Source organism: Ranitomeya imitator, chromosome 5, assembly GCF_032444005.1.
Source record: "Ranitomeya imitator isolate aRanImi1 chromosome 5, aRanImi1.pri, whole genome shotgun sequence".
NCBI classification, from domain to species: Eukaryota; Metazoa; Chordata; class Amphibia; order Anura; family Dendrobatidae; genus Ranitomeya; species Ranitomeya imitator.
Genome location: NC_091286.1, coordinates 36158832 through 36171063, shown reverse-complemented (window position 1 = coordinate 36171063; position 12232 = coordinate 36158832). Strand labels below are relative to the sequence as shown.

The following is a 12232-nucleotide window of genomic DNA, read 5'->3' as shown; positions in this document are numbered from 1 at the left end:
CTCACCTTTCCCCAACCCAAGTTACATTACCTATATGCGCCCTGCAGGGAGGAAGGGCTTTTCATCCATCTGCTCCCACAGCCAGTGTTGTCTCATGCTGTCCTCCTCCCCAGGCTGCTTTGCCCATCACTGGCACAGACTTGTGTCTGACCGACCATAGGTCCTGTCCTCACACTTTGTAACCCTGTGCTGCATAGCGGTGTACAAAGAAGTGTCGTCCTGTACGTTCTCTCCTGGCCGTTCTTGAATCCGCTACTAAAGATTCCCATTTGATGCCTGCTTTGTACGTGTTTTTCTTTCTTAGAGTTCATCATACCACAAAAATAAGTTAGAACGGTTAATAACTTCCTAAATGCCAAATGTCACACAAAGCTAATGGCCAGTCATGTAGGCACGACTCCAGCATCAGCGACCACCCATGACATGTAGCCAATGCTATGGGATGACATGGTTTATGAGCTGTTTATCAGATGTTACTTTAGCCCGGATCCGACTCTTTGGACGGATGACAGCTATGCTTTCTATTAATTGCCGGCATCTGCATAACCAATTACTTTACTAATAATCCTCTTAGTACAGGCCGGTATTTGTCTCTGATTTTCCCCTTTGTATTTAAGGTGCTACCAAATACACAGATAAGGACAATGGAGGAATGCTGGTGTGGTCTCCCTTCCACAATATATCCGACCTGAAGTGTAAGTAGCAGATCACTTAAGGTACCTTCACACATAACGATATTGTTAACGATATCGTTGCTATTTGTGACGTAGCAACGATATCGTTAATGAAATCGTTATGTGTGACAGCGACCAACGATCAGGCCCCTGCTGGGAGATCGTTGGTCGCTGAATAAAGTCCAGAACTTTATTTCGTCGCTGGACTCCCTGGAGACATCGCTGGATCGGCGTGTGTGACACCGATCCAGCGATGTCTTCACTGGTAACCAGGGTAAACATCGGGTAACTAAGCGCAGGGCCGCGCTTAGTAACCCGATGTTTACCCTGGTTACCATGCTAAAAGTGAAAAAAACAAACACTAGATACTTACCTACAGCCGTCTGTCCTCCAGCGCTGTGCTCTGCTCTCCTCCTGTACTGTCTGTGAGCCGGAAAGCAGAGCGGTGACGTCACCGCTCTGCTTTCCGGCTCACAGCCAGTACAGGAGGAGAGCAGAGAAGCAGAGCGCAGCGCTGGAGGACAGACGGCTGTAGGTAAGTATCTAGTGTTTGTTTTTTTTTTACTTTTAGCATGGTAACCAGGGTAAACATCGGGTTACTAAGCGCGGCCCTGCGCTTAGTTACCCGATGTTTACCCTGGTTACCGGCATCGTTGGTCGCTGGAGAGCGGTCTGTGTGACAGCTCTCCAGCGACCAAACAGCGACGCTGCAGCGATCCGGATCGTTGTCGGTATCGCTGCAGCGTCGCTAAATGTGAAGGGGCCTTTAGGTTGCTGGTCAGGTTGGGTATATACCATGTTGTCTTATGTTTGCATCGTGAGCACCCAAGGTCCCAATGTGTGAGCAAAATGGGGCAAATTTCCGAGACGAGTACATTTTAGGCTATGTGCAGAGTTTTTTGGGGGGTTTTTTAGGCAGTTTTGGAGCAGAAACTGGCTATATGAACGCAGTGTTTTTGCTAAGGTTTTTTTTTTTAGGAGGATTTGAAAAGTTTCTTTTCAGTTTGCCCAAAAAGACATCGTGTGCACATACAGTCATGGCCAAAAGTGTTGGCAACCTTGAAATTATTCTAGAAACTGAAGTATTTCTTCCAGAAAATTATTGCAATTACACAAAAAAAACCACAGAAAAAAAGACAAATTGGACAACATTTCACACAAAACCCCCAAAATGTATCCGACAAAATTGTTGGCACCTTTCCAAAATTATGGATAAACAACTTTGTTTCAAGCATCGATCAAACTCACCTGTGGCAAGTAACGTGTGGGCAATATGAAAATCACACCAGAAACCAGATAAAAAAAAATAGAGAAGTTGACCTCGATCTTTACATTGTGTGTCTGTGTGTGCTGGACTAAGCTTGGAGAACAGTAAGGGCAGAAAAGAACTGTCTGAGGACTTGAGTATCAAAATTGTTGAAAATATCACAAGGTTACAAGTCCATCAACAGAGATCTTGATGTTCCTTTATCCATGGTGCGCAATATAATCAAGAAGTTTACAACCCATGGCACTGTAGCTAATCTCCCTGGACGTGAACTGCAGACAAAAATTGATGAAAGGTTGCAATGCAGGATAGTCCGGATGGTGGATGAGCAGCCCCAATCAAGTTCCAAAGAAATTCATGCTGTCCTGCAGGCTCAGTGTGCATCAGTGTCAGCGTGAAATATCCGTCGACATTTGAATGAATTGAAACGTTATGGCAGGAGACCCAGGAGGAGCCCACTGCTGACACAGAGACCTAAAAAGATAGACTGCAGTGTGCCAAAATATACATGAGTGTGCCAAAATCCTTCTGGGGAAGTGTCTTGTGGACAGATGAGACCAAGATGGTGCTTTTTGGTAACGCATATCATTCTGTATACTGAAAATGAAATGAGGCCTACAGTAAAAAGAACACCGTACCTATAGTCAAATATGGTGGAAGTTCAGGGATGTGTTGGGGTGGTTTTGCTGCCTCTGGCACTGGGTACCTTGACTGTGTACAAGGCATAATGAAATCTGAAGATTACCCCAGGATTTTTGTTCGCAATGTAGTGATAAGTGTCAGAAAGTTGGATTTGCGTCCTAGATCATGGGTTTTCCAGCAGGACAATGACCCCAAACATACTTCAAGAAGCATCCAGAAATGGATGGAAACAAAGCGCTGGAGAGTTCTGAAGGTGTCAGTAATGAGTCCAAATCTAAGTCCCTTTGAACACCCGTGGAGAGATCTTAAAATTGGTGTTGGGAGAAGGCGCCTTCACATATGAGAGACCTGGAGAAGTTTACAAAAGAAGAGTCCAAAATTCCAGTTGAAAGGTGCAAAATGCTTGTGGCTATAGGAAGCGATTGATTGCAGTTATTTATTCCAAGTGTGTGCAACTAAATATTATGTTGAGTCTCAACAATTTAGCATGGCCCATTTTGGAAATTTTTGTGTGAAATTATGTTTAATTTGCCTTCTTTTTTTTTTTACATGTGTATAGCTAAATGTGTAACTGCAACAATTGTCTGGAACAATTTCACGGATGCCAACACTTTTGGCCATGACTGTAACTGTAAGTTTATGTGCACACAACATCTTAAATTTGCAGTAGCCGTCTTTCACAAAGCCAGTGTGCCTGTGGATCCATCTGCTTTAATAAAGACCCCTTCACACTTTTACGTATTCTTGCGATTGATCTGCAAATATTAACATGGACCGTTTATAAGGTTATCTCAAAAAATGCTTTTTTTTTTTTATACAGTGGATGAATACATTGCAGTAGCAAAAGAAAAACATGGCTACAATGTGGAACAGGTAAAATAATTGTCACGCGGGCATATACCATTTTAAGAACAAACAGAAAACATAGAAAATGCACAAATAAAATTGTCCTATTCCACTTTAATTTCCTTTTTCATTGTTAAAATTGAAAAAAAAAATCTATATATAATATATACACACAGACATGACAGTGGGGTGAGGTTTCTGCTGCAGCTAGTTGTCTTATAGCCAGACACAGGGCAATATATATTGTCCTGTGTCTGGCTGTAAGACAACTGGCTGCAGCAGAAACCTCCCCCCACTGTCATGTCTGCAGTTTACCACTTGTACACCACGTATATAAGGCAATTCTTATACTTTTAGATGCTTTGTGCAGAATGAGGAGCACACTGACTAGATACATAGTGTGTGAATATTTACATGTATGTAACATAAGTGTGCTTTTTGTCTAAAGGCGCTGGGCATGCTGTTTTGGCACAAACACAATATCGAGAAGTCGCTTGCTGATTTGCCCAATTTTACTCCTTTCCCCGATGAGTGGACGGTTGAAGATAAAGTCCTGTTTGAACAAGCATTCAGCTTCCATGGGAAAAGCTTCCATAGAATTCAGCAAATGGTAATCTCCAGCGTGCCGCCATAGTGTGACGATATGACGTCTCTCATAGATATATGTGGCATAATAAGAGCAAATGGGCAATATAAAGCCCTTATACCCCTTTACCAGTGCTTTTAGTGTAGTCATCTGTAAAATAAAAAAAACATATAGTATATGGTAAGGACAGTTTCATGTCTGAAGCGCGGCGGTTTTTGCCTTAATACAGTATTTTTAATTTCCCTGGGACTTTATGAGCTGTACTCATAAATTGGGTAAGTTTTATATCCAAATGGCTGGAAACCTCCATTTTGATCTCCTGGTGTCGGGAGACAAGTTATTTATTTTATAAATGGGGGGGGGGGGGGGGGTTAGTTTATTTAATTTCAGTGACCAAAGATGTGTTGCAGCCCAAGCCTAATGCCTACTAAGGCTACGTTCACATTAGCGTCTTTGGGCGCAGCGTCGTCGACGCATACCGACGCATGTGTCATGCGCCCCTATCTTTAACATGGGGGGCGCATGGACTTGCGCCGGTATGCGTTGTATTGCATTTTACCACGCATGCGTCATATTGACGCACAGACAGGGCGCAGAGGACGCAACTTGTAGTGTTTTCCCTGCGCCGAAATTCCTGCTCTGTGCGATCCTATGACAACGCATGCGTTGCAAAACGCTGCGTTGTGTATTTGCGTTGTTGGTTGCATTTGTGTCGCCGACTTTGCGCCCAACGACGCAAATGTGAACGTAGCCTAATAGAGAAAATGTCCATTCGATGCCTGTAGAAAGGATCCAGGCACATTGCATACCCGGCATTAGTTCTAGTGCTTTCTATAGATTATAACAAAATATTAAACTCCAATCTCTTGATTTAGCTTCCAGATAAGACCATCGCCAGCCTGGTAAAGTACTACTACTCCTGGAAGAAAACACGTTCTCGGACAAGTTTGATGGATCGTCAAGCAAGGAAGCTAGCAAGTAAAAATAACCCAGGAGAAAGGTACAAAGACACCGACCCTCCAAATATTAGAGATCATGTAACATAAATACAATCGTTCCCCTTGTTTAACACGTTGTCACATTTTGCACACATTAACTCCTTCATGACCAGCCCAACTTTTGTTTCGCTCTTCCGGTTTTTCAACCCCCTTCCTCCAAGAGCAGCCACAACATTTTTTTTGTGTGTGTGTTCTTGTCTACATAGCCATATGAAAGCTTGCTTTATTTGGGACTTGTTGCAGTCTTTAAAGGGAAGGTGCCAATCAAAAAAAATTTTTTTTCAGAAATTGTAAAAATGTAAAGAATTAATGATTACATTTTCTTAAAAAATATTATCATTTGTTTATAATTTAGTAAAATATGAAAAATAATTTGAAAAGTTTTGGAATTTCCACTTTTAAACACTAGGGGGAGCAGCTGCTGAAATTTCAGAAAAACCTAGTGTACAACTAGCTCACATTACAGCACTGCAGTAATTCTGGGCGGAGTCTGCTGACGTGTGTGATGTCTCCTCTCCTCTCCTTCTGGGTGTTTGCTAAGGGATTAGAGAGGATGATATTCAGGAACCCAGTGAGCAGCCATTTTGTTGGTGACTGCAGAGTATGGCTGCCGTCACACTATCAGTATTTGGTCAGTATTTCACATCAGTATTTGTAGCCAAAACCAGGAGTGGAACAATTAGAGGAAAAGTATAATAGAAACATATGCACCACTTCTGCATTTATCACCCACTCCTGGATTTGGCTACAAATACTGAGGTAAAATACTGACCAAATACTGATAGTGTGAAGGCAGCCTTATACTGACAAGTAGACAGTCACCGAGGATGGGAGGCAGCAAGGATTCTGGGAGATATGTGGTGGAGGGAGCAGGGTGACAGCAGCACAGAGTATTTCAGGAGAGCAGTGTGCTGGTCTATAGGGGCCCCCTGTTTGGTGCGCGGAGCAGCCAGGGATTGTACATAGAGCACTGTCTTTTATACACATGGATGGACCGTCTGCTCCACAGAAATCCAGGAAACATTTCTGCGGATTGATGGCCTGGTCTGATCCAGACTTTGCATGCAGACCCCATTCCCCTCCTCAGATCCTGTCTTCTCCATCCTGTCCTGGCGATGTGTGAAAGCGAGGCGACAGGCGCAGTCGGGGGGACGCTGGGAAGGAAATGTAGCCATATAGTAACGATAAAAATGAGACCCCTCTCTTCAGCTGCCTCACCAGCCTTCCCCTGACTGCACCTAACTGGAGGTCACGCTGTCCCCTCTATTACCCCAGACCCGCGTGCAGGTGCTCAGCCAGAACCACCATAGAATGGGTCCGCTTTCTGAAGATAATACTGCCATAGTGTTCTCACATAATACCGCCATATAGATCACACATAATACCGCCAGTGTTCTCACATACCGCCATATAGATCACACATAATACTGCCAGTGTTCTCACATACCACCATATAGATCACACATAATACCGCCAGTGTTCTCACATACCGCCATATAGATCACACATAATACCGCCAGTGTTCTCACATACCACCATATAGATCACACATAATACCGCCAGTGTTCTCACATACCGCCATATAGATCACACATAATACCGCCAGTGTTCTCACATATCGCCATATGCTTCTCACATAACACCACCATATAGATCACCCATAATGCCGCCACATAGATCTCACATGTATTGTAAATACTCGGCCAGAATAAAGTCCTTTATTAATCTTTTTTATACCATACCGAACGCATAATCCTCGACTCCCTCATCTCCCACAACAAAAATAATAAACCACAATGGGGAAAGACACGCAGGGGGGAGAGGAGTGCATAGGAGAGGATTAGATACTGACTGCTGAGCCGTGTATATAATCCTGTCCTGTGTGATACTGTGCTGCGCCGTGTATCTAATCCTATCTTGTGTGATACTGTACACAGGACAGGAGGACCGGATTAGCTACACAGGACAGAGGTAGCAGTGGTAGATGGTATATAGAGGCAGGCAGCAGTGGTAGGTGGTATATAGAGGCAGGCAGCAGTGGTAGATGGTATATAGAGGCAGGCAGCAGTGGTAGATGGTATATAGAGGCAGGCAGCAGTGGTAGATGGTATATAGAGGCAGGCAGCAGTGGTAGGTGCTATACAGAGGCAGGTAGCGGTGCTATACAGAGGCAGGCAGCAGTAGTAGATGGTATATAGAGGCAGGCAGCAGTGGTAGGTGGTATACAGAGGCAGGTAGCGGTGGTATACAGAGGCAGGTAGCGGTGGTATATAGGGGCAGGTAGCGGTGGTATACAGAGGCAGGTAGCGGTGGTATATAGGGGCAGGTAGCGGTGGTATACAGAGGCAGGTAGCGGTGGTATACAGAGGCAGGTAGCGGTGGTATATAGGGGCAGGTAGCGGTGGTATACAGAGGCAGGTAGCGGTGGTATACAGAGGCAGGTAGCGGTGGTATACAGAGGCAGGTAGCGGTGGTATACAGAGGCAGGTAGCGGTGGTATACAGAGGCAGGTAGCGGTGGTATATAGGGGCAGGTAGCAGTGGTATACAGGGGTAGGTAGCAGTGGTATATAGGAGCAGGTATCAGTGGTATATAGGGGCAGGTAGCAGTGGTATACAGGGGCAGGTAGCAGTGGTATACAGGGGCAGGTAGCAGTGGTATACAGGGGCAGGTAGCAGTGGTATACAGGGGCAGGTAGCAGTGGTATACAGGGGCAGGTAGCAGTGGTATACAGGGGCAGGTAGCAGTGGTATACAGGGGCAGGTAGCAGTGGTATACAGGGGCAGGTAGCAGTGGTATACAGGGGCAGGTAGCAGTGGTATACAGGGGCAGGTGGCAGTGGTATATAGGGGCAGGTGGCAGTGGTATACAGGGGCAGGTAGCAGTGGTATACAGGGGCAGGTAGCAGTGGTATACAGGGGCAGGTAGCAGTGGTATATAGGAGCAGGTATCAGTGGTATATAGGGGCAGGTAGCAGTGGTATATAGGAGCAGGTATCAGTGGTATATAGGGGCAGGTAGCAGTGGCAGATGCATAAGAAAATAAAAACTCTGTACTTACCTTCAGTCCTCTCCCAGGAAGTGCTGAGTCATGTTCAGGGCAGAGCAGTGTGACGATCTCCCTGCTCTGAACAGGTCGGCAGTGAGCAGTGATTGCAGCCTGTGCTGTAATACTAAGTACAGGCTGCAATCACAGCTCCTGGCTGCAGATACTCACCCTGAACCTCGCTCCCAGCAGCAGCTTCTCCCTGGCAGCTCCTGCTACGATCGCACACACTGAGCTGTGTGTGCGATGACAGAGGAAAATAAAAAACAAAATGGCCGCGATCTCCTCTCACAGCTGTGACGTAGCAGCCCAGTGGGCGTGCCCAAGTCACAGCTGAGAGGCAGGAGAAGCGGTCGGGTCGACTGTTGGCTCCTATGCCCATGGCTGCCGTAAGTGAGGTGTGCAAGTGTCGTGCCCAGACACTTACACCCACACTAATGAAAATGGCGGCCTCCAGTGGCAAAAGTAAAAATGAATAAATAAAAAAGTATTAAAGTAGTACATTTACTTTTGTATTAAAAATAATTGATTATATAATCAATATTTATTAATACAAAAACTAAAATCACGGCACCCTCTCTTTAACTACTCCTTTCACATTACTGTATAATTTACTAAAAAATGGGGAAAAAAATCCGATGCGGGTGAAAATGGCGGAGGAAACAAAACCAAAATGTAATTCTGCCTTTGGAAAAAAAAAATCTGAACTTTGTAGAAAAAAAATGGTTTGTCGTAAGAGCCGTAACTTTATATTTTTCTGTTGCTGTAGCCGTGTGAGGTCTTATTTTTTTGGTGACGAGCTTTATTTATTAATACCATTTTGGGATTCATATGACTATTTACTCTGTCGCCTCATTGGGGGACACTGGACCATGGGTGTTATGCTGCTGTCCACTAGGAGGCGACACTATGCATAATCTGAAAAAGATTAACCATGGCTCCTCCTCTGCAGGCGTCAGCCTTCTCCAGTTTTTGCTTAGTGTCGCATAGGAGGCACACCTAAAAAAAAAAATTTTTTTTACTCCGTTTTTTTTCCGAGGGATTACAGATGAAGAAAAGTGGGTCTGCTGTGAGACTCCCGGCATGGCTCCTTCCTTGGCCCCCTATTACAGGGTGCCCGGTTCAAGTTGAGATGGCTATTCCCTATGTTGCTCCTTCCCCAGTCCCTCGGGTGCTGGTTCGAAGTCAAGACCCCCCCTCCTTCCCCAATTCCTTTTGGTTTCTAGGTCGAGACGAGGATTACGCCACCCTGAAGGTGACAGCAGCACCCTCCCTAATCCCCCTCTGGGAGCATTAGGTTGAGAAGCCTCAGGTAGGGCCTGTACAGGCAGCACTCTGCAGCTCTCAGTAGTGGGCCAGCACACTGCGCCTGCATCCAGGGATGCCAGCCCAGCTGCGGGCTCCTGTCAGGGCCAAGGGGAGTGCAGGCAGGCATGGCACAGACAGACACAGGGCTCCCTGCGCCCCTGTCTCTGTGGCAGCACCAGCTCGATACTGCCTCAGGGGGACCCCTCACAGGGCCCCCATTCCGCTTATAGCCCCATTGCTATCCTTCTTTTAAACCCGGGGGGGGGGGGGGGGGGAGATCGGGGTCCGGTTCAGATCTGGACTTTCGCGCCGGCCTGGAGCCTATCTGGGCATCAGGCATCTAATTTAGGCTGCCTCCTCTCCGCCCCCCGGATGACAAATATGACACTCTACAGTATCATAGAAGGGGCGGATCGAAACAGAAAGGGCACGTTTTTACAGAGCTTTGCTGCCTTTTTTCTCAGCTCTCCTCCCCCTTCCTCTTCTCCTCGGCGGCCATTTCTATTGCAGCAAGGATTAACCCTGCATCTCCTGGTCAGCAGGACCAGGCCAGCCAGTCTCGGGGGGGGGGGGGGGGGGGGGGTGGAACAGGACTGTGGATCTTCGGCGCTGGACCTAGGGGCAGACTGGTGGGGTAAGATCACAGCTGGGTTGTTTTACTCGGCTGTGAATCCATATTCCCAATAAGGCTCCCCTATAGGTTCCTCTGCAAAGCTACCCCCTGTAAAGTCCTTTGCATAGCCAGCCCTTCTGCACTCTGTGCACTATGCTGGGCTCAAGGTCCAAGAGAACCAGGCAGGACTGCTATTATGCATTCTACACAGCCTGCAGGACCGCTCTCCCCAGTGGCAGCACGTACCCGCACTGCCAGGACTGCATCCAGACTACTGTGTCAGAGCCCCAAGAAGCCCCTACCAATGCTTCGGTGTCTAATGCCACGCCGGAATGGGTGTTATGTTTGCTAATGACAGGTGTTATGAAGGCAATCCAGAAACACAGTGTGCTTAGCGATCAGAGCGCACACAGTGATCTGACAAATACCCAAAAATACAAGAACGAGCTCTGAGACGTGGAAACTCTGTAGACTGCACACCTGATTCTATCCTAAACACAACTAAAAGCGGCTGTGGATTGCGCCTAACAACTACCTAGGCAACTCGGCACAGCCTAAGAAACTAGCTAGCCTGAAGATAGAAAAATAGGCCTGACTTGCCCCAGAGAAATTCCCCAAAGGAAAAGGCAGCCCCCCACATATAATGACTGTGAGTAAGATGAAAAGACAAAACGTAGGGATGAAATAGATTCAGCAAAGTGGGGCCCGATATTCTAGGACAGAGCGAGGACAGTAAAGCGAACTTTGCAGTCTACAAAAAACCCTAAAGCAAAACCACGCAAAGGGGGCAAAAAAAACCCACCGTGCCGAACTAACGGCACGGCGGTACACCCTTTGCGTCTCACAGCTTCCAGCAAAACAAAAGACAAGCTGGACAGAAAAAAAGCAACAAAAAAGCAAAAAGCACTTAGCTATACAGAGCAGCAGGTCACAGGAACAATCAGGAGAAGCTCAGATCCAACACTGAAACATTGACAAGGAGCAAGGATAGCAGCATCAGGCGGAGTTAAGTAATGAAGCAGTTAACGAGCTCACCAGAACACCTGAGGGAGGAAGCTCAGAAGCTGCAGTACCACTTGTGACCACAGGAGTGAATTCAGCCACAGAATTCACAACAAATGGGTCACTCAGATGTCGCAATCTATGACGCAGTCTATAGATAACCCAACCTCCACATTGCTTCAGGCTTTGCAGAGTCATGCCTCGGCTATGACCGTTACCCTGCAAAGGGAAAGCTTGACTCAGGGACAGGACGACCCTGGCACATCCACGTCTAGGTCAGGACGCAAGCGGACCCATAGGTCAAGTCCATCTGCGTCATCCCATAGCACACGGTCATCCCCCTCTAGGGAGAGACACTGTAGTTCCAGGTCATCTAGACCGTCCCCTTCCAGGGGCAGACAATGCAGATCTCTGCAATCCCTGACCAGAGAAGGCTTCCTCCCCAGCTCACCCAGCAGGGGACGCCTCAGTGATACACAGGATTCGGAAGGCATCTGTGACTCCGACTCAGACAAGGAAACGGAGGGGTCCCTGATCCCAATCCCCCCTATCAATACAGCGCTAGTTGAGGACTTAATGTCTTCCATCCATCGGGTGCTGGACATTTCTGATCCGCCACCAGAGGCCCCAGAACACAAGATTTCCTTTGAAGGACCTCTGAAGCCGCCTAAGGTTTTCTCTAAGCACCCAGAGTTTAAGGCGATCCTTAAAAAGCAGCTCTCACAGCCTGAGGAAAAATTCGCTAATCGCAAATATCTGGAGGCGAGGTTCCCCTTCCCGCAGAAGGATACCAAGGAATGAACAGACCCACCCGAAGTGGACCCCCCCAGTCTCTAGACTAGCAGCACAGACCCTCCTTTCACTGCTAGATAGCTCAACCCTCAGGGACGCAGCAGACCGGCAGGTAGAACGCATGGCTCGTTCAGTTTTCGAGGCTGCAGGGGCATCCCTGGCTCCCGCGTTCACCTCAGTTTTGCCAAGGCTATTCTGGCCTGGGCCAAAAATGTACAAGCTGGCCTCCAAGCATCCGCTCCTGAGCTGTCGGACCAAGCGGTTCAAATAGCAGTCGTAGCAGATTACATGCTTCATGCAGCTCTGGATTCAGCAAGGGGTGTAGCGGGGATAGCATCAAACGCCATCACAATTCGGCGTATCCTCTGGCTGCGGGAATGGAAAGCAGACGCAGCCTCAAAGAAGTCCCTCACGCACCTCCCCTACCTCAGTGGGCGACTTTACGGTGAACAGTTGGAC

At 47.1% G+C, this 12232-nt stretch overlaps 1 protein-coding gene across 5 annotated transcripts in view; it reads left to right on the top strand.

The window, feature by feature from the left end:
• RCOR3 (REST corepressor 3) overlaps positions 1-12232 on the top strand; it is a 66844-nt gene that overhangs the window by 18612 nt on the left and 36000 nt on the right. For all 5 annotated transcript variants that reach the window (XM_069768552.1, XM_069768553.1, XM_069768555.1 and 2 more), the window contains 4 exons: positions 618-695; positions 3404-3456; positions 3878-4039; positions 4891-5015. In XM_069768552.1, the coding sequence (XP_069624653.1) occupies positions 618-695; positions 3404-3456; positions 3878-4039; positions 4891-5015 (418 nt within the window). The remainder of the gene's footprint in view (positions 1-617; positions 696-3403; positions 3457-3877; positions 4040-4890; positions 5016-12232) is intronic.